This window comes from Sphaerodactylus townsendi, linkage group LG12 (assembly GCF_021028975.2).
Source record: "Sphaerodactylus townsendi isolate TG3544 linkage group LG12, MPM_Stown_v2.3, whole genome shotgun sequence".
Taxonomy (NCBI): Eukaryota; Metazoa; Chordata; class Lepidosauria; order Squamata; family Sphaerodactylidae; genus Sphaerodactylus; species Sphaerodactylus townsendi.
The window spans coordinates 42,484,556-42,507,067 of record NC_059436.1 but is presented as its reverse complement, the minus strand read 5'-3'; the positions used below and the strand labels follow the sequence as shown (position 1 = coordinate 42,507,067).

Genomic DNA, 22,512 nt, shown 5'->3' with positions numbered 1-22,512 from the left:
GCTAAGTGCAGCCCTGTTTTCATCTTCACGGCTTCAGTGGTGCCCCACATGTGAGAACAGCAAGTTCACTTTCCAAAGGAGGTGGATGTGGGATCCTCAGTGAAATAACAATTGTAAAGCTGTTTTCCCCACAGCTGCAACCCTCCTGGAGTCCATGTCAATGCCATAATGCTTGATGAATGTTGATGGAGAAGACCAGGTGGCTGCTTTGCATATGCTGTCCAAAAGAACGTTACCCAGGGACGTTGCACAAGCAGACTCAGCTCTGGCGAAGTGAGCTTTCAAAGGAAATGGGCAATCAATCTTTGAAGAGGAGCAAGCTAATGGGATTGCCCTGACCACCCAGCATGAGATGACTTGGGCAGAAGCTGCATGTCCTTTGTGGGGACCAGAAAAAAACACATATCAATAAATTGTCTTCTTCGTGGACGGGAGTTGCACAATCTGAATGAAAGAGTAGTGACTTTCATTCACCTGAAGTGTGTAGTATATGTTCACCATCTGAAGTCACAGTAGGGAAAAACCCTGGAAGAACCATGTCCTGGGAAATATGAGAGGCAGAAAGCATCTGTGGGAGAAAATCTAGGCTTGGGTGGAGGACCACCTTGTTTGCATGGTACCTTGTAAATGTGGGTAAATGTTGGAAAACCCTCAGTTCTCCAAGTCTACCAGCAGATATAATGACCAACAGGAGGACTATTTTGTTGGACAGGACAGGTCTTTTCAGCAGAAGAGAGGCTTTTTTGTTTTTTTTTGTTTTTTTCCCCCCTGTGCCGCTGAAAAGCCCTATTGAAGTTGCCAGGGTGGAGCCACAGCAGTGCTGTTCCTGGTCATCGCAGGGCTCTGGATTGGACTGTCTGACTTCTTTTTCTGAGGAGGTGGTTTTAAGGAATGAAATGGAAACAACGGCTGACTCATGGCCAAGAATGGCTCCAGTTCCAACATCAAACCTGAGGGAACTGAACATGAGGAGAGAGGGCAGGCACTCTGCTCCACTTGCACCCCTTCACAAGGTGGTTGGTCTTTGTCTGGAGCTTCCAGAGCTTCATCCTACCAAAAAAACGTGTTCAGCTGGGAGGCTTTCTCATGTTGGCCTTTTGGTGCGAATTGCTTGCATGTGGCACATGCAGCAACATTAGGAGACTTGCCAAGACACAGAAAGCAGCAGTCACGGTTAACTGACTGAAGCATTTGGAGCCCGCTGAACATTTCTTGAAGAGGGCCATGTTCAATTGTTTACGTTGCTTCATTTATTTTATTCTTAAGCTGCCAGAGAGGTGTGAAGGATTTCCCTCAGGACTTTGCCAGAGTCAAGAAAAATGGCTCATGAGAAGACAAAAGAACTAAAAAATGACTAATATATTGTCGCTTCTTGGCCTTTCGGCTAAGATCAAGTGTAGTAAAAAAGGACAAATATTTCTTCTCTCACTTCTTGTTTGTTAACAGAATCACACTGACAAGAGGAAAAAAATAAGTTCCTGACTGGGAAGGTTACAATTATGAGGTAAGTTGGAAGAGCTAAGAGAAGTGTCCTTACTTCGTGTTGGTAAAGATAGGACTTTAGTGAAAGAGCGCTCTCCCTGCCTCTGCCTCATGCTGGTTTGGGTGGGAAAACTCTGGCTTGCATTGAAAGGAAGGGGGAGCACTCTTAACCTTCTTGAGATGGATTGATAGCTTCAGAGTCAATCTCCCTGGCGAGCCTGCACAAGCCTGTGCAGCCATGGCACAGAAGTCATGAAGATTAGCAGTATTTTATATTGCTTGTAAATTACTAGTCTACAGGCTATTTTTTGCCTTTTCGTGTATTATGGTATAATCTCATTGTGACCATTTCATAAGCTATCTTGGACCCCTATCCATTGATTAATTAATGACAATGGCTTTGGGGAGTTCCAGATCTGTCAATGTTAACACGTCCCCATTCTTATCCCAGTCACAACCACTGGCTCGTTTCATTTACTGTGGTGGTAGATACTGCCATACACTGTTGGTGTTCATTGCTTGCCTCCTGGGGGAGGGGGGGTCTCTCCTCTCCCAAGTTTATCTTCAGGTTGCTGACTAAAAGTGTTTGCCTGTGAGAGAGCTTCTGGGTATCCAGGTTTCCTCCCATCCCATATAATACTAGTGCTTGGTGTCTGTTACCTTTCTCTCTTCCTTCTCTCTTTGTCTCTGCCTTCTTTCAGCATGGTGTAGTAGTTAAAAGCAGTGGACTCTAATCTGAAGAACAGGGTTTGACTCCCCACTGCTCAACATGAGTAGCAGACTTTAATCTGGGGAGCCAGGTTTGTTTCCCCACTCCTATACATGAAGCTTTCTGGGTAAAATGGTCATAAAATGACCAAGGTGTCTGTTGCAGAGAAGGGAAGGCAATTGTAAGCTACTGAAAGATTGAGAAAAGTGGGGTATAAATCCAAACTCCTTCTCTTCCCTTTTATCCCTTCTCCAATGCATCTTGGGAGTTTACTAGACAATATCCAAGATAGTAGCTGAGACCTCATGGCAGAACCCCACAAGATCTTGTTTTTCATAATTGTTTGAAAGGATTTTAAACAAGTCTAAAAGTACCTTTCAAAAAAGTCTTCAGATTTTTTCTGCAAATCTTGAATTAGCCCCAGAATTGTAGAAAGATCTCCCCTAACTGAGTAGGCCTTCTTTTTTTCTTTCTTTTTTTGTACTGATCAATTGCCATTTTGGAGTATATTTAGAGTTAGATATGTTATATGCATAAATGATGGGAAATAGGTATAAATACATCATACATTGAGCAGAGGAACCATACAAAGTGTTATGTAGTGCACACGATTCTACAAAATCAGTGAAAACAAATGAAGAATTGACACTGCAAACCAAAGAAATGGATCCCAAAAAACAAAACAGGGAACATTCACTCATGTCTAGAGTAGAAGCACATTAGAGGATTATTTCATATGAGGCACAAAATCCAGTGTAGGAACAACATCAATGGCAACAGAGAATGTTTTATAACTACGGCTGTTTTTCTGTCCATTTTCACACATCCATCAAAGATGAAAACATCATCTACCTTCCAGCAGTTGGCTCTGAGATGCTCTGGCAAGGTGGATGACAATAAAATATGGTTCAGGGCAACCGGGAAAAGCCAATGTACTCTTTTCAAACTATAAAGTACACAGAACAGTGATATAACAATTTAGCAAGAAAGGCAAGTGTTGCATGTACCATACCAAAACAACTCTAAACCTATTTACCTCTGTGTGTGTGTGTCTGCCCATCAATATATCTATCTCTGACCCTGCCTGCCTGCCTGCCTGCCCCGCCCCCCTCTTCTCCACCCTTCCCAGGAAAGAAAACATTATTATTTTTCTTTTAAACAAGAAGCAAGCATAGAATATAAAGTGAAGAGGTATTGGATCACAATGCCATCCCCAGATTTGAAAGGAACAACTTTGCAATAATAAAAGAGCAGCAGGAAAGCGATGGGAACAGAACCTACTTCCTCTTGCAGATCAAACAGGAAATGCAGGTAGCTGTTTCAGAACTGATCTAAGCACAGAATAGCATGCAGAGGTCTCTAGGTGAATCTCCAGCTAAAGGGATGTCAGGTATCTTCTGCTGGAAATGACTGTTCTCTTCCCACTTTCTGACCCACTGATTAACTCTGTGGAAACCACGGAGTTTGGGGGGAAAGTGCCAGAGCATCCCCTAGTGCAATGCCAGCACTTCCACATTGTACCGGAAGTGATGTCATCACACATGTGCACTGATCACCATTCCTGTACCCCCTGCCAGATCTCCTGCCAGTTACCAAGAAAGACCGGGCAACCTTATCCATATGTGAGATTTAAAAGACATTTAAACTGAGATGAACAAAGCTACCTTTTAAGAACTCTTTAACATCTGACACATACTCCAGTTTCTTCCACATCTGTCCCAGCTCTGTTTCTAAGGCAAGACAATTGAAGAAGAAGACCAAGCACTCAAGAGATGTCTGAAATATGATTCATGTAGAAGGGGAGAGGGAAAAACAGAAGGGTTTTTTTGATGGAATCTGCCATCCCTACCACTTTACCACAGTGGTCTCCTAAAAACAGAAGTTGGGATGATCAAAAAAGACGAGCCCTTTCAGAAAGTGCCACAGCTTAGTGGCAGAGCACTTACTTTTCAAAAAGGGGCCAGGGATACAGTCCTTGGGTTGCAGCTAGCAGGTCAAGAGAAAAAAATATGTCTATAGGCCATTTCAGCATTCAAAGACACGCGGGGGTTAACGGCGTACATGATGCTTCAATCTAACCCCCCCGTGGACCGCTCTCGCGACAAAACGCTCCTGGCAACAAACGTGGAAGACGGTGCTGGTGGTGCGCTATTGTCTGATCGACCTTACCTTCTCTGCGCATCGCCTGGTGCTTTCGCCGGTGCTGACATGCCCCCCCCCCCCCGCTCCCGCGCAACCGGCCCCGGAGTCGCAGGGCAGAGGGGCGGTGTCCCCAGGCCTCAGCAAGTGTGCAATCGGACGGGCTTGCAGAGAAGGTAGGTTGGATCTGGTGGGCAAAAGGGAGGGAGGGATGGCGCCTTCCAGCTGCTGTCGTCAAGATGAAAAGGGTTAAAGCCGCCATTTTCCAAAAACCTCGCTTGGGGAGCGAGGTGGGAAAATGGCGGCTTCGCGCCACTGGGCAAACAGCTCCCAGGGGACAGCATTTTTGCCGTCCCCAGAGCGCTGTATTTGGCCCGTGCGGAAAGGGCCTGAGAATAAGTTACATATATCTGTGGTCTCACTCAGTGTAAGACAGTGTCATACGTTTATAAGGCATTACAAAGAGTATGATGGCAAATTTCAAAACTGGTCCCACCACTCCAACCCCCAGAACCTAGAGCTGCCAGTTTGCCTGCCATGGTGAGCAACCTCACACCCACATACTATAATTCCCAGTTTTGCTCTATAAAGCAGATGGTAGGGCAAATGGGAGTAAGGCATCAATACAAACGGCATGGCATCACTTCTGGTTGAATGGCCAGAAGGGTCATTGCTGTGTCTGCAGTGATCAAGGTAATTCCTCAAAATTTCAGATCTGGGGAATTCCTCAAAAGCTGCAAATACAGTAATGCCACTTCTGGTTCCTCAACTAGAAGGGATATCATGGCTTGTGATATCACGGACTCTGCCCACAAAAATCCTGCTGCCATTTCTTGGCACTTCTACCAAGAAACCCGTCTTATGTGGGCAAATGCAGATCTCCTTATCAATAATCGGTGTTGTTATTAAGAGATATACAAGAGTAATTGGACCAAATTCTCTTAAAATATCCCAAGGCGTACTTTTTGGCCATTTATTTGTAAAACAGTGATCAAGAACAGTAACAATACACGCAATCTCACTTCTTTTTCTTGAAATCAATTCATCCTTAACCTCACGCACGCACCCACCCAGATGTGAAATGGCGCCTCTGCGTCCAACACTCTTGTTTCAAAAAAAAAAAATCACAAGTTTTACGAGGTCCCTAAATTTAAGAAAGCAAAGATCGGTCTTGCCAGATGAGATCTGCAGGCCAAAGAGATGGGAAGGATGAGCAGAGAAAAAGCTGGAGGTGGTATGAGCAAAGGAGAGACAGACCATTTGAAGACTCAGGGCATCAGGGACAGCCTGACTGGGAAACTACTCAAGATTGCTTGGCAGGAACTGCAAAGTTCTGGCACTGGAATTTGTACATTTATTGCAGATTTATAACCAGTCCCACACCTAAGACATAGCTAAGGTGATAATATTTCCCCCATTACATTAAATCTTCACAACAGACTGGGAGATAGCAGCACTTGATAGTTGGCAGGGCAGAAATAACGATAGCTGCTTTTGTAGCGGTTACCATACACATGAATTTAACTTCCAGCATGTGGTGAAGTTCCCAAGGTGCCCAGGAATTCTCATATTACATAGACAGGCTCCTCCCACTTCCAGCCGGGGTTGCCAACCTACAGGTGGGAGCTGGAGTTCTCCTGCTGTTACATCTGATCTCCAGGCAGCATAAATCAGTTCACCTGGGGGGAAAATGGCTTCTTTGGAAGGTGGCCTTGATGGCATTCTACCCGAACCCCTCCCCTAGAACCAGGGGGCATACATTGAAAATGCTGGGGGGAAGAATTAGGACTAATAAAAGGAAACACTTCTTCACGCAATGTGTGATTGGTGTTTGGAATATGCTGCCACAGGAGGTGGTGATGGCCACTAACCTGGATAGCTTTAAAAGGGGCTTGGATAGATTTATGGAGGAGAAGTCAATCTATGGCTACCAATCTTGATCCTCTTTGATCTGAGATTGCAAATGCCTTAACAGACCAGGTGCTCAGGAGCAGCAGCCGCAGAAGGCCATTGCTTTCACATCCTGCATGTGAGCTCCCAAAGGCACCTGGTGGGCCACTGTGAGTAGCAGAGAGCTGGACTAGATGGACTTTGGTCTGATCCAGCTGGCTTGTTCTTATGTTCTCTTCAAACCCCATCCTTATCTGGCTCCACCTCTAAATCTTTAAGTATTTCCTAACCTGAAGTGAGCCAAGTGGTGGGATTCAGCAGATTCACACCACTTCACCAGAACCGTTTGTTAAAATGGTGCTTGTAAACAACCAGTTGTTAAATTATTTGAATCCTACCACCAGAACCGGTCAGTAAATTATTTGAATCCCACCACTGAGTGAGCTGGCAGTTTATTTCCACCCCATGCTGAAGTTGTTATGAGAGCCTGTCAGTCTCAAACTGACTGAATGAACACGGGAAGGTGAGACCACTCATCCCTCTGTTTCACTGGAGAGATCTGAAAAGTGGTGTTATGTGTCCTCAGAACCACTGCTCGTAATTCCAGTGGGCTTCTGGCACCAACTACCATAGGACACATGAACTGTCAGTCACCACTGGTTTAACTAGGCCGTTTGGTAAGTTTCTTTGTGAAAGATTCTTCAGTGTGATCAGTTACACATTTTGATCAACTGAAATGGCATATTGATCAGGAAAGCACAGGTTTGCTTTTAAAACTTGATCATTTTCATACAAGAACTACTAAAGACAGTGGTATGAGGCACCATTTTAGAAGTAATTCCTGTTCTTCTCCCCCTACCCTAATAGAAGAGGAAATGTGTCTTCATGCCATCTGAGAAGAGTCATTTTCTCTTCTGTTTCACACACATGATGGAATACTTTTCCCAATCATTTCTAAGGAAAAGTATTCTTCTCTCTCGTACAAGAGAGAATGATCTATTCTTTGTTCTTTTAAGGTGTTTGGACCTATCAAAGAAACCGCCCGCAGGAGATGTCGCACATGTAATGGTGGCACTTCTGGGGGAAACCTGGAAATCACCTCACGTTGCTCTAGAAATTTCCAGAAACTCTATTGTCTTATCATTGGTTTTCTGGTGAATCCTTCATCAACATGACAACACTTCCTATTATTCATGGAAATGATGTCATGGTGCATGTGACAACATCCCCCTCCCCAAGTTCCCACTCTCCAAGTTCCCATCAGTTGCCAGTCTGGCAACCTTACAGAGACAGAATATAAATATCTTCAACAAATATTTCAGACAGTTACATGCCAGCACCAAGCTATTAAGTTTCTTGGTGACCAGGAATTTGGATTCTACCCCCAACCCTAAAATCGTGCATTGAAAAGTAGAGCTCTTAAAAACTACACCCGAGGGGATGTAAATATAAATAGAGGAAGGTTTGCATTGGATGGTGGCCTGAATATTTCTCTCTTCCTCAAATTGCTGGAAATCTCCTTTTAGATCAAGAAGACAAAGATGTATATCTATAACAAAAGAAAAGAAATCAATGAAGACAGAGTGTTCTGACCTAGATACAAGGCATCCGATCACGACACTGAAGCGAGACGAGTAAACTCAGAGGCCTAAGAAATATGAGATCAAGTTTCAAATGAGAGGTCCAGTTTGTGGACGTCTGGCCAAGTCCCACTGCAGGAGATCGATGGAGACAGAGGGAGACCCACTGGAATGAAGGCGGCAGGGTGGCGTCTGAGAACACTGAAGTGGAGAAGAGGAAAGCAGGGATCCAGATTACAGCCCCCTCCCCCTTCCTTCTGAATTCGTGAAGTGCAATCTGATTAAGCAGGCTCCTGATTAGCCTTAGGAACTCCAGGAGCCTAGATAAAATAGGAACTATATTCTATCAGTTTCTACCTTGCATAGTCACCACAGCTGGGATAGAGGGCTGATGGGAATCAGGTTCCTGAACATCTGAGAGCCGTGAGGGTTCCCTACCCCCTGCAATTCAGCCTCCATGAAAGCCTAGGCTACTCATTGATCTATTTCTCTTTCAGAAACCACAAGACTCCTTTATGTATGAGCTGCAAAAGTCTCATGCAGGAGATTCCAAGTTCAACCTCCAACCACTCCAGGTAAAAAATCTCACCTGCCAGGTCTTCAGAAAGTCCTCTGAGATTCTCGAAAGATACTACTGGGCAGACTAGATAACACTGAAGTTGCATATTACTTATAATATGATCACAATATATCTTTATGAATGGTGTATGGCTTATCTATTGACTCTATACTCGAATTAATTGTATATACCAATTAGCTCATTGCCTTGTGCTACTATATAGCAGTGATGGCGAACCTATGGCAAGGGTGCCAGTGGTGGCACTCAGAGCCCTCTCTGTGGGCACGAGCAAGCAGAGTGCCCCCTCCACACATCTAGGCTGGCCTGGGCTGCTGGGCTCAATTATTAGCATTAAACCTAAGACCTTGTTTTGAGGAAGCAGTGTAGGTAACCCTGTTAAGCGCTGTTAAACTAAAGTGCAATCCTTTACCTGGGAGTAAGCTCGGTTGCTGGCTTGCTTCTGAATAAACCCTCCTAGGGTTGTGATTCACCCGTTGGAAGAGTTGCACGGTTGCTTCAAAGCAAAGTCACCGACTACCACCAAGTTTACTCCTGAGTAATGCACGCCTCGGAGTCAACTGTTTTTTCTAAACTAAAACCTCAGTATTCAGGTTAAATTGCCGTGTTGGCACTTTGCGATAAAAAGTGGGTTTTGGGTTGCAATTTGGGCACTCGGTCTCGAAAAGGTTCGCCATCACTGCTATATAGACAGTCCATGCTTCTTAGGCTTGGCTGGCCTCAGATTTTCTTGTATAGGGGAGTAGTTACAGGAGTTCACATGTTAAGTTGGACTGGCCTCGTTGGGCTGTGATAAAATGGTCTACATATAGGGGTGCCAACTCTGGGTTAGGAGCTTCCTGGAGATTTGGAGGTGGAGCCCATGGACAGCAGGTTTTTGGGAGGGTGGAGTACAATACCGTACAGTCCACCCTCCAAGGCAACCATTCTCTCCAGGGAAACTGATTTCTGTTGTCCGGAAATCAGTTGTGATGCTGGAAGCTCCCCAGGGCCAGCCTGGAACTGGCAACCCTAACCGTTCCATTCCAACTGTTTGAGCAACTGAGGGGTTTGCCATTAAAGAAACAGAGCCGAATTTCCCCTCTCTAAAGCTGGTACTCATTCATAGCCTCCTTCTTTCTAATTTCTAATCTTTCTTTTTACAAGCAGATCAAGGGGCGTGTGTGTGTGTGTGTGTGTGTGTGTGTGTGTGTGTGTGTGTGTGTGTGTGTGTGTGTGTCCCTCCCATTTTATTTTCCCAACACCCTTGTGAAAGAGGTGAGGCCCAAGGCCACCCAGCGGGCTTTATGGAGATCTGAGGACACTCCAAATCCAGCTCTGTGTTCTGTCGGCTTCACCGGGCTACCTCTTTCACAGGATTGCCATGAAAATAAATTAGAACCGAAAAGCACTTTGTCTGGGAGCTGAGGAGTGTGATGGAAATGATAAAGATCTTTTTTTCTCACAGTGGGAGTGTGCACTCTTGAGCAGCCTGTTTAATTCCATTATTGGGGCAATGCGGAGTCCACCCGGGCCGTGAAAGCATCAAGAAGACAAAAGAGGTGGAAATAATCTACTGACATTTTCCCACATGGGTTAAATGCCCCATCCGTTCCTATTCAATGAGAACTCCCCAGCCTCTGCCAGCAATGCCAAAGGTCAACCACCCTTTCTCCTTTTCCCCTTGATCAGACCTTCTGAAGCTGGAAGTCTATGGGTGGTAAAGAGCCAGGAGGGTGGGAGAGGAGGGAGGGGAGGAGGAGGAGGAAGGAGAGAGGAGAGGTCGGCTAGCTCACCTCTGCTCAGCTGGGCTGTAGGTCTGTCCGCTCTGGCAGCTGCTGACGGTGATGGGGTCAAAGTTGTGGAAGGAGCGTAAGGCCACCCCAGAGATGGCCACAAATTGAGAGCTGAAGGTGATAAGGATCGCCTGGGTGTGGTAGAAATGCTGGCTGAGGTCATGGATGACAGGAATTATCAAGGGGTTTTTCCTGCAGCTCAAACCATGGACCCCTGTCGGAAGGAGGACGGGAATGGAAAGGGGGAGGAAGAGAGTAGACTGTCAGTGTTCAACATAGTCATTTTTTCTACTTTTCAGCAGTGAACTGCCTCAGATGCTTTGCAATAACAAAACGACAGCATTACAAAAGTCAATAAAAAGATCAAAGCATGAAATGGCAGGGGAAAGTGTTCATCTTGGAGGTGATCCACAAACATATTGGTTCCCCAGCCTGGTTTTTCAAGAAGAAATCAAGAGTGGGTTGATTATGCACAATGTGCTTTCTGCATTGTGAGGGCAAATATCCATCGCGTGATTTCTTTATGGACCTGTTTCCTCAAGCCCTGCTTTCACTTTCCACTCTCCCCATGGCAAGCGAAATCACTTTTAGCATGACTTTTAATTTGCTCTGCTGTCAAAGCAGAGAAATTCGCCAGTGAGCACAGATTTGCCCTGGAGATCTTCCCTCTGCCCATGGCCAGCTTTTTCTCTCCCTCGGGCCACTTTGCGCACCTTCCCACTCACTGTCCCCCTCCATGTTGCTAGTTGCTTCAAGTAACAGAAAAGAAGCTCACTTGCATAATGCCGTCCTCTAATTATTTTTAACAGCCTGTGATCCAGGGAACTGCTTTGCTTCTTTCACTGGGTTGGGCGAGGATTACTTTTGGAACAGTAATATTGACCTAAGCACAGCTTAAAGGAACCACCAGTCTTGACTTCTGGGTGTAGAGATTTGTGCCTCTGAGAATCAAACTTTGAGATGTCAGAGTTAAGAGAACCAGGCCTGGAGAGCTCTCTGAAGAAAAACTCCAGGGAAAGAAGGGAGTGCCTCATCATGTGCAAACAAAGAAATGTGAGGAGAGCCTTCTGCAAACCCATTGTACAGAGAAGAGTCCCGAGGTAAGCATTCCATGTGTAGTGGGCCAGGGTCTCTACAAGTATATCTTTGGACCTCCTGTTCTCCACACACTCCACCCTTACACAATACACACTGGCTGCTATGGTTGCCAACCTCCAGGTGGGGGCTACAGATCTCTTGGATTAGCAACTGCTCTCTGGACTAGAGACCAGTTCCTTGGGTGGGGAGGGGAGCAACTGCTTTGGAAGGAGAACTTTATGACATCTCACCCCAGCTGAGATCCCTCCCCTCAGATCCTCCCCTCCCAAATCTCTAGGAATTTCCCAAACTGGAGTTGGCAGCCCTAGCTCATATAGAATTGTTTCAGCAGCTTGACATAAGCAACCTTTAAACTCACATAAAGCACAGTCTTGACTGTGATCTTTTTCTCCCTTCAGTGATTCACCAAGTCCTTGCTGGGAACCTTCCAAGAACGCTGCACAAGTTTTGTCTTTTTGGCCCACTTTCAGTCTGACTTTGTGCCAAACTCCACATGACATTGGGAGCTTCGTGATTGTAACCACAGATGTGTAATTTGGCTTTACAAGCACCTGTGCAGGACATGAATTGGCACTGGAGCACTGGGGAAGTGGGGGTTAACTTTTCTCTGATAAAAGATCCCTCAGCTACTTTAAGCAGCAGTCAAAGTACCTGTCCCCATCCCCCAGAGATCTGAACGAGGGGTGTTTTCAACTGGGGAAACAGTGTACAGAGGTCATTAAATCAACATCGTGGTCCCAAGCCATACCATCCCCATCTGCTCTTTATGGCCCAAATGGCTCATCTGGGGTTTCATCACAAAACTCCTCCATTACACACATCATTGGGTCTTTTACTTCATAGGAGTGGCATGTTTTACCTGTTTAGTAGACAACTGTGCACCCAAAAACTGCAAAGCAAGAGAAAAAGGGTACAGGACCAAATCAAGCAAAACAAAACAAAATCTTACCAAGGTCATGACTTTGGTCTTTTGTGTCAAGTAGCTGCACTGAAATGGTCTCCTGCTTCTGGTCATGGTAATCAGCTGGATCCAAGCCGTCTGTAACCAAATGAATGATCACAGCCGCAGCGACCATTGGCTGGGAGAAGAGAGCCTGAGAAAAGAAGGAAGGATAATCCACAGGGTCAGGTGCCGGATGACATGTGGTCCAACTCTCCTTACTCACTAGACCAGGGGTCTGCAACCTGCAGCTCTCCAGATGTTCATGGACTACAAATCCCATCAGCCCTCTGCCAGCATGGAGAGCTGGAGGTTGCAGGTTGCAGACCCCTGCACTAGACACTGGCTCTGCCCTTGGCAAATCACTATCCCAACTTTGTTTTCCCCTCTGAGGATGTTACAGTGACTTGCTAGGTATCCCTTCTTGAGGTTCAGTTCCCTTGCTCTACAATTTCAGTTTCTCAGTGGTCTTAGATGTGTACTGTTTCTAAGTGCATATACACATTAATGCTTGCACACGTTAGTTCAGATCCAGTGACATAAATATAAGCAGATTCAGTGCCGTTCTTCTTGCATAAGATGGTGTACCACATTTTTCCTCCCAATATATTGCAGGGACCAGAAAGCAGAAAGACAGGTGGGAACCCAATAACATTGACTTTGAATAAGTGACTATCGAACCCTTTACCTTGGGAGCAGCAGTGGCATAGAGCTCATGTATCTAATCTGGAGGAACCGGGTTTGATTCCCAGCTCTGCCACCTGAGCTGTGGAGGCTTATTTGGGGAATTCAGATGAGCCTGTACACTCCCACACATGCCAGCTGGGTGACCTTGGGCTAGTCACAGCTCCTTGGAGCTCTCTCAGCCCTACCTACCTCACAGGGTGTTTGTTGTGAGGGGGGAAGGGCAAGGAGATGGTAAGCCCCTTTGAGTCTCCTGCAGGAGAGAAAGGGCGGATATAAATCCAAACTCTTCTTCTTCTTCTTGTACAAGTGGAAAATATGTGCTGGATCCACACTGTTGTCTCCAGAGCACATACATGGACATAAGAATGAACACTGAGGGGCCATGACATGCAGTGTACCATCAAACCATACAATGTTTTAAAACTGCTCATGGAGAACATACTGTAGAAAAATTGTGAGGGTTTTCAATATATATACAAATACCTCTTTTTGTCAAAGGCTTTCACAGCCGGATTCAACTGGTTATGGTGGGTTTTCCAGGCTGTGTGGTCTACCAGACCATGGCCACACAGCTAGAAAACCCCCCACAGTCAAATACCTCTTTTGTTTTGCTTTTGAAATAGTGTAGGCTATGACAGAGCAAATGAATACAGCAGGTGAACCAGAGTTTTCAGCTGTGAGCTATTGGAGTTTTGGGTTTTTCTTTATAGCCCCTATCTGAGGAGACAAATTCATGGGGAAAAAGTTTATTTCGGGTCATGATGGCTAAACCTTCATGTTCAAAGGAAGTCTATCCATTTCTGGGAAGCAAACAGCAGGGGAGGCTACTGTGGCCATTTCCCCAGTTTTAAAATGACGTTGGTTTTGTCTGGTCCAGGACCTTTTTAACGCGAGGGTTGTGTTCCCCAGGCTTCCCCACTGCCCCATGCTCTGCTTGGGGTCATCAAAAGGCGCCGTTTTGAGCCTTGGGCTAGGAAATAACGCTGGGCTAGCGTGAGGGGGGGGCGTAAGAGCAGCAGAGTTTAGGCTGCACTTGTCACTTGCCCTGCTTCAGCAAGAGTAGCGTTGAAATGCAAAGCGCGGTGAGTGGGGAAAGGGCCTGCGTTAAACCCCGCTTTTTCAGACTTTCTTGAAGTATTTGACTAGTGGTTAAGAAATACCAGAAAAAAATTGGGGCGGAGCCTGAGGAAAGCAGGGGTTGGAAAGAGGATGGATTTCAATAGTATACAATGTCACAGAGTCCACCATCTAAAGCAGCCATTTTCTCCAGGTGAGCTGGTCTCTATTTCCTGGAGATCAGCTGTAATCCCAGGAGACCACCTGGAGGTTGGCAACCCTAGGCTAGCCATTGAGGAAAACTGGACAGTGGACTAGAAAGACTTTTGCGGTGATCAACCAGGGTTCTTCTCCTGTTCTCTTACCTTGAGCCAGTAAGTGGTCTGGGTGTGGTTGGCAGTGCATGGATACCACGCATACTGAGCCATCTCATCACTGAGATCCTCACTGAAGTCCTTGGTTAGGCAGGCCTGAGTAAAAGAGAGGAGACACCAGCGTTGATTCCAAATGCACACAGGAAAGGGTTACTGCAGGTAAATGAACAATTTGTGCCCCACTCAGCCAAACGCAACCCATCATTTCTAAATCATGACCTCCAGGGGGAGTGACAGATTCTTCCCAATTTTTGTGCATTGAAATACCAGGAGGATAACTGAGGCCTTGGTTTCATAGTGTAGCTGTGTTGGTGTACAGTAGAACTACTAAATTCAAGTCGAGTAGCACCTTAGAGATCAAAAAGGTCTTGGTAGGACACCAGGCATGGCTGGTGAATATGTTTGGGTACCTGAGACCCAACTTGTGGGCTTCCTAAAAGTACCATGCTAGGAATTTGAGTCTAGGTCTCCCACGCTGGACCCAACACTCTATTAGATCACATTGCTGCAGTGCCAAGGCGAGATAAGCAAATGTCTGGTTTTTTTCTTTTTATATTTGTTTACATTTCATTCATTCATTCATTCATTCATTCATTCATTCATTCATTCATTCATTCATTCATTCATTCATTCATTTATTTATTTATTTATTTATTAGATTTAAAACCGCCCATCCCCGAAGGGCTCTGGGCGGCGTACAGCAGGCCTGCAACAACAATACATAATAACATTAAACACAGCAGGCTAAAAACAACATTTTACACATAAAACTAAGGTAATTTAAAACAATTTACAAATCTATAACCATAAAACACAGCAGCAGCAATAATATATGGCACCCGATCCCAAGGCCGGGAGGGGACAGTGCTGATTAGATAGTATATCAGGCATGCCAATGATGGCATGAAAACACAAGGGCATCCTAGAGGGGGAATCTAGGTTTTTATTCTCTGCTGGTTTCTGCTGGTTTTACAGATTGGCCTCCATTGGCAACTGCGCTGTCCGAACCCCCCCCCCCCCTTCATCAGCATTTTGATTTTGTTTCTTTTATATTTTTTTGCCATTTTTGTTTCCTTTGACCAAATTCATAAAGTGAACATCAGCACATCAGCATCCTTGCAACCGTGCCACTGATGTATTGATCTTTGGATTACAGGAAGATACTTTTTGGTTTGTGGAAACAATACATTCATGATGTGCTCTGCAAATATATGAAGAAGAGCTGGATTTACAACCCGCTGGCTATTCTCAACTGCAAGAAGTCTTAAAGCGGCTTGCAGCTCCTTCCCTTCCCCTCCCCACAGCAGACACTTTGTGAGGTAGGTGGGGCTGAGAGAGTTCCGGTGGAAACAGGACTAGCCCTAAATTACCCAGAAGGCTTCATGTGCAGGAGTGGAAAAATAAACGTGGTTCGCCAGAATAGAATCCGCTGCTCATGTGGAAAAATGGAGAAACTGGATCTCCGGTTTAGAGGCCACTGCTCTTAACCACTATGTCACAGTAGCACAGAGGTGTAGCAAGGGGGAAAAGCACCCGGTGCATCGGTGCGTCTTCTGCCCCCGGAATGCCTCCACCCCGCCTCACACCGGAATGCCACGCCACGCCCCTGAAATGCCCTCGCCACACCTCTACAGGGGAGTGCACCCGGTGTACACACACCCTTGGAGCTATGTCTCTGCAGTAGCATGTTGTTCTCACACCCACCCACTCTACAGCACTTAGGGAAATCCCAACCCAGCCACTGGCAAAACAGTGCCATGATTTTATCTCTGGATGCCTCTTGTCTCTAATGCACATGTAGGCAAATACAAGGTCATGAACACTAAGGTGCCATGTTTCACAGCCTGTTATGTTCCATATTACAGTGCTGAAATATATTTGAACACTGGGAGAGAACAGTGTGTGCACGTGTGTGTGTATATATAAGTATATTTCCTCAATTTATCTTGAACAAAGAGAACAAAGACCGACGTTGCTTTGAAATCGGTGCAAGGCAAACTAAATGAAAACACCTGGTCAGGTCCTGAACCTCCCTATAGAAGGCCCCACACTTTGAGAATCAATTATCCTGCAGAACTTTGTCCAGACTTAAAACAGTAGTGGCCTTTTTAGCGCCATAAATCAGATTCCACATAGGAAAGCAATGTCAGGTGACTGTGTCCGGCTAATAAAGGGGAACATATATACACAAAGAGCCATGATATTGCTTTGCCACTAGACCAAGAGGAGCAAATGGGGGGGGGGGTGCTATGCTAGAAAGACAGAATGGAGGCTTGCCTCTGTGCCACCCTCGCATGGGGAGGAAACATGTAGGCCCACACAGGGCATAACCAGGGTCAGAGCCCAGTCCTAGCGTTTCTGCTCAGGTATTCTGCCTGGCATGAAATTGCTGATATGGCTTGACAGCTGCCCCTCTAGGCATCACAGAAGGAAACCAAACAGTGCCAACTATAACCAGCTTTCCCACGTCTATCCATGTGCGTGTAATGCCCTGACTTCCATTATAGGAAAAATGGCTAACGGAGAAGCTGGGATTTTTTTTTTCAAGGGAAGGGGGGAGGGATTCCACAGCCCTCCTGTTCAGAAAAGTCCCCCTGCAATTCACCAGCAGAAGTCAAAGCAATGCTAGAGTGCTTCAAATATTTGGGAACCAAGCGACGGGATTGGCCAAAAGTGAGGTAATGATTTCTCTAATTTGAATCCCCCAAAGGCTTTGTGCAAAGGAATCTACGGGCAAAACATAAATCAATTTTAATGGGCTGGAAGTTTTTCAGTTTTGCTTTAAAAAAAAAGAAAAAGAAAAAGAAAAAGAAAACTCTAACTGGGACCAAACTTCATTGAAGCTTGCCAGTGGATAGTGTTACATTTTACAACAGTGCAAGTCTTTACATAAACTATCTTTGGCATTTGAAATCCATTCCAGCAATTCGACATGTATCATTTTGCCATTTCTCTTTTCTTGCATTTTCAGCAGCCTGTCTCTTGTTGTGGAGAAAAGGGTAACTCCCCACCCACCCCCTTTAGAAAAACATTTTAATACCTATCCAGTTAGGAGATTTATCTTACCAGCATCTGTAATTTATATGGCCATAGAACACTCTGGCTCAAAAAGGGAGCCCTGCTTGCTTTCCCAGCCCTCGCAGTGTGCCTCACACACTCCTGAACTCGCTCGGCCCCTAACAACACAGAGGGCCGGGAAGACTGGGGGTTTGGCACCGTTCACGTGTCACTTAATGGATGAGTGAGAACCAATATTAAAAGCTGACCCAAACCTCCTCTAAAAAACTTGAGCCAAACCCAAAACAAACCATTGTGAGGTTCAGCAAAGCTCTGACAATTTAAAATATTCTCTGTTTCCATCGCAGGCATTTTGTGAACCTCAGCACTTTCCAGGTTCCGTCTGAAACCAGAATCAGAAATCTGAAAGATCACACCAGGATGTGTGTGGCTGCAGCCCTTTTCCCGAAACTTTGCACCGCACACACAGAAAGAACCATCGAATCCTGTCTGTGAAAGAGCTGTAGAATACTGTTCCTGTAGGGCTGCAATCTTGAGCTGATTTGGTAGCTCAGCAAATCACCCCAAGAGCTTTGGATTAACTAATCATAATGATAACACTTGCATCTGTACAGCACTTTCACGCATTCACGTCATTTCACATGCATTCTGCTGCTATAACCCTTGAAACATTCCTTTAACATAGGCCAGTATTATTTTTTCCTAAAAGAACAGGGGAGTGGGAGCAGGGACTGAGGCTAAGAAAGAGTGTCTTGCCTAGGGTCACTTAGTGATTTTGTAGCAGAGGCGAGATGTAAGTCAGGGGCATCCTGATTCATAGGCAAACCTCTTAATTCATTTGCATTAACTAGCTTATGTTATGCTCTCAGTTAACTGAACAGTCATTTAGTTTCAACATGGCTGGCATCCATAATCTCAACAGGTGGGAGAGAGGTTGCTAAGAGGAAACTCGGGATACAGATACATAATGCACATTGTAATCAGCTTGGTTAGAGCAGAGGGGAAATTCTTGGAGACAGAAAATTAACATCTGTAGTGAGATAAGATTCCCACGTCCCTATTCAGTCCGTGTGTGGATGTGGGTGGGTGTCTATTCAGAGGTGGGATCCAACCAGTTCTCACCACTTCTCCAGAAGTGGTTACTAATTTTTTCTGAGTGCCAAGAAGGGGTTACTAAAGCAACCTCCCTGCCCAATAGGGACTGGAGGTGCATGTGTGCGGCAGCGCCACTGTTTGAATCCCACCACCATCGGAACCTGTTATTAAATTTTTTGGATCCCACCACTGTGCCTATTGTTCTGAACTTGTGAATGAGCTCAAGTTCAGCAGTTCATTCACAACTGTTCTTTTTTCCGCCTGCTGACAATTTTTTTTGTTCTTTCTTCAAAATCAAAATCTAAAACCTACACAAAGACAGAAATTCACCATAGTATACAGTACTTATTTCATAGAGATTTCCAGTTTTTTTCCCTATACCAAATATTAACCCTTAAACCATACACTTTCAACACTGGGCCATTAAGCCTCACAATGAAATTAAATCTTTAGCCTCATCATCATCATCATCATCATCGTCGTCGTCGTCGTCGTCATCATCATCATCATCATCATCATTTTTAAATCTCACTTTTTTAAATGGACTTAATTTAACAATCCTTAACCATCCATTTGCAAACAGTTATTTTGACCGCACCTTGGTTCTGTCCAATGGTAGCTTCCTTAAGAAACTGTGGAGTTAAAACTATGAAGAAGTTGGAAAAGATCTCAGCTGAAGCTCTTAGCATGGAGTTTTCCTAGTATTGCTTGATTCCTGCAGAAATCCAAAGGAATACTCCCGCTGATTCTAGTGGAGTTGGATTACACATTCGTACTGCGCCATCCCGGCTGGTACTGGTGGGCCATCTGAACTAGCCACATGGCAATCAGCTCAGCCTCTATGGGAGCAACCTTAAGTAAATCTACTTAGAATTAAGTTCAATATTATTCAGAGTGGCTTACTCCCAAAAAAGTGTCCTTAGGAGGGCAGCCAGGCTCACATACAAGTGCTGAGCCAGTTGATTTTGCAGACTCCGCACTGGCATAGCCTTCCATTGGGAAACATCCTATTTAGGAGTGATTTGATACCTCTGCATTTTTGAAAAGAGATTAGTATAAAAGTGAATGAGCCCCCCACCTCACCGCCCAATTATTCAACGTAAGTATTAATAGATTTACAGAGACCCTGGGAAACAGGCAAACTTTCCCTTGTGCCAAACCTCTTCTAGAATCCACCATTGCCAACTTCAGTGCTCTCACGCTCCTAAGTTTGCGCTCTCTCTCTCTCTCTCTCTCTCTCTTTTAACTCATGTCCAGGCCTTATTTGTTTTCTCTTCCTAGGGTTACCAACTTGACCTTGGAAAATTCCTGGAGAGTCTGTGTCAGTATCTAGTGGTGCCAACCTCCAAGTTGGCTGTGAGATTCTCCTGGAATTCCAACTGAGCTCCAGACTACAGAGATTAGTTCCCCCTGGAGAAAATGGTAGTTTCATAAGGTAGACTCAATACTATCTCGAATTCTCGCCTCCCTGAGCTCTACTGCTATTGTTCTGAGCCAACGTGGTATGAGAGTTAGAGTGGTCTAGTGGTTAATCTGGAGAACTGGATTTGATTCCCCATTCCTTCACATGAGCGGCAGACTCTTATCTCATGAACGGGATTTGTTTCCCTGCTCCTACACATAAAGCTTGCTGGGTGACCTTGGGCTAGTCACAGTTCTCTCTGAACTCTCTCAGCCCCACCTGCCTTACAAGGTATCTGTTGTGGGGAGAGGAAGGGAAAGGAGTTTGCAAGTCACCTTGAGTCTCCTTAAAGGAGAGAAAGGCAGGGTATGCATTCAAACTCCTCCTCCTTCGAATTTTGTAACAACCCTAACAGACCCTAGGGAAGGATTTCAGTTTGTCCTAAACTCTACATCACACCATGGGCCCCTTCTGCACATGCAAAATAATGCGTTTTCAAACCACTTTCACAACTGTTTGCAAGTGGATTTTGCCATTCCGCACAGCTTCAAAGAGCACTGAAAGCAGTTTGAAAGTGCATTATTCTGCATGTGCGGAATGAGCCATACAGTCAACCATCCAAACCTGCCATTTACTGTAGGGGAACTGAACTCTGTAGTTTGGAAATCAATTGAAATGAGAAGGGAACTCTCAGCCCCACCTGGAAGATGGTAACCCTATACTAGTGGTGGCGAACCTTTGGCACTCCAGATATTATGGACTACAATTCCCATCAGCCCCTGCCAGCATGGCCAATTGACCATGCTGGCAGGGGCTGATGGGAATTGTAGTCCATAACATCTGGAGTGCCAAAGGTTCGCCACCACAGCCCTATACCCAATTGTCTCATCCTTGTGGGGCCATCCCAGCCCAGTAAAGCTGGGACAGATGGCAGCAATAACCTGTCTATATTCATTCTAATGGGAGGAAAAGCAGTCAAGCAATATGGCATCACCACGTCTGTGCTGTATTCTCTTCTGGCTCTTTAAAGCCCACTGGGAGGAAAGAAACTAAGGACTGGGACATGACTGGGTTGCCCAGGCTTTGTCTGAATTCTAAGCAGGTGCCTGGGTGCCCAGCTGGATCATTAGCTGACTCAGAATCCCGGCTTTCAATTGCAAAGTCTGTCTGTAGCCCTTGCAAATGTTACAGATCCAGAGCAAGAGGTGCAGCCCCCATTATTTAACAAGTAACAAGCCCGCCCCTGCCGCCTATTGTTCTGGCCTGTGAGTCATAGCTATGATGGACGTTCCTGCTACATCTTTCCGCAGCCAGCTTTGCTGTTGTCACAGTAATCCTGGCACCCACAGGATGGACAGGTCAAAGGATGCTTCCTGGGATCCTTTCCCAATTTTCCGCGGCAGTTGCCAGGAGAGGGACACAAAGCAATGGGCACACAATGCAGCTGCTCGATTTTGCGTCATTAGTAAACACCATACATCATGCGCAACAATACAAACCAGGCTGTCCAGATACAAGGACTGGCATGTGACAACCTCTGCAGCTGGCACCCTGAACAAGGAGCCATAGGATAATCCCTCTGCTGCCTGTCTCAACTCAGCCGACTGGGAGGTATGGCCCTGGGAGGACCAACCTTCTCAGTGGCCCCATATTTCTCGGAAAGCTCCCTGCAGCCCTGCCACCAGGATGGTGGCAAGTCGAGGAGTTTGCCCTCTGATCCAAAAGAAGAAAGGCATCAATTTCCTGGCATCTCGGTGTTCAAACCTCTCCCTGGAAAGCTGGTTTCAATTAGAAGAATCTAACATTGTCTCTGCCTTCCAGTGGTTCTAATACGGGTTGTCTTCCTTCCACCCACACACTGTGCACACAAGGGGAGGGGAGCACAGGAGACAGAGTGAACGGAGGCACGGGGAGACACAGTTTATGTTCGCAGCCCCCAGGGAATGCCATGAGGTTTCCCTTTGACTCACTTTCCCGGCATCTGCCAACCCATAAGGCAACATGTTCCTTAACAAGCTGCCACTTTGGGCTCTATTCCTGTAGCCTTCAAGGCCTCAGGAATGTATGCGGGGGAATGATCCAGAAGACATGCATACTTTAACTTCCCATCCGCGCCCCACCTCCCAGGGTCAATTCACATGCAATGTTCTTTTGTCTGTAGAAGACTATGCAATGCTGAATGTTGTTGCAGAATGTTAAGTATATGCTAGCCTTGCAGGACATGAAAAAGAGTTCATATTCTCTCTCATCTGCTTCTCTTCCCCCACCCCTGAAAAATCTAAGCAGGTTATGCGTTCTGACATGATTTATCTGCACCATCACCACCATGTTTTCCATGAAAAATGTAAAATTGCTCCACATGCACAGCTGCAAGCACCCAAAAGGAGAACAAAGTCATTGGCCAAGTGTAAAAGCAGCTTGGATATGTAGGCCGTAACCAGGGGTATATTTTATGAGATAGTAGATATTGATATAAATTGGCCCTTTATAGCAAGGCTGAATTAAAGGGGAAAACTCTCTCTCTCTCTCTCTCTCTCTCTCTCTCTCTCTGGCATTTTGCCCTATGTGTATACCTAAAGGGCCTTTAGCCTATGGTTGCTTTCCTTTGACTATATACTCATGTTAAAAGATATTGCCGTTTTAATGGCCCTTTCTTGCCTAGGCAATAATTCAGGAGGGAGTTACAAGTT

General features: G+C 45.5%; 1 protein-coding gene across 1 annotated transcript in view; it reads right to left on the bottom strand.

Moving 5' to 3' along the window:
* Positions 1–22,512, bottom strand: part of PAPPA (pappalysin 1) — a 299,243-nt gene that overhangs the window by 99,665 nt on the left and 177,066 nt on the right. Inside the window, exons 11-13 of the mRNA XM_048512627.1 lie at positions 14,299–14,403; positions 12,200–12,344; positions 10,153–10,366 (exon numbers count right to left, since the gene is read on the bottom strand). Coding sequence (XP_048368584.1) covers positions 10,153–10,366; positions 12,200–12,344; positions 14,299–14,403 — 464 coding nt within the window. The remainder of the gene's footprint in view (positions 1–10,152; positions 10,367–12,199; positions 12,345–14,298; positions 14,404–22,512) is intronic.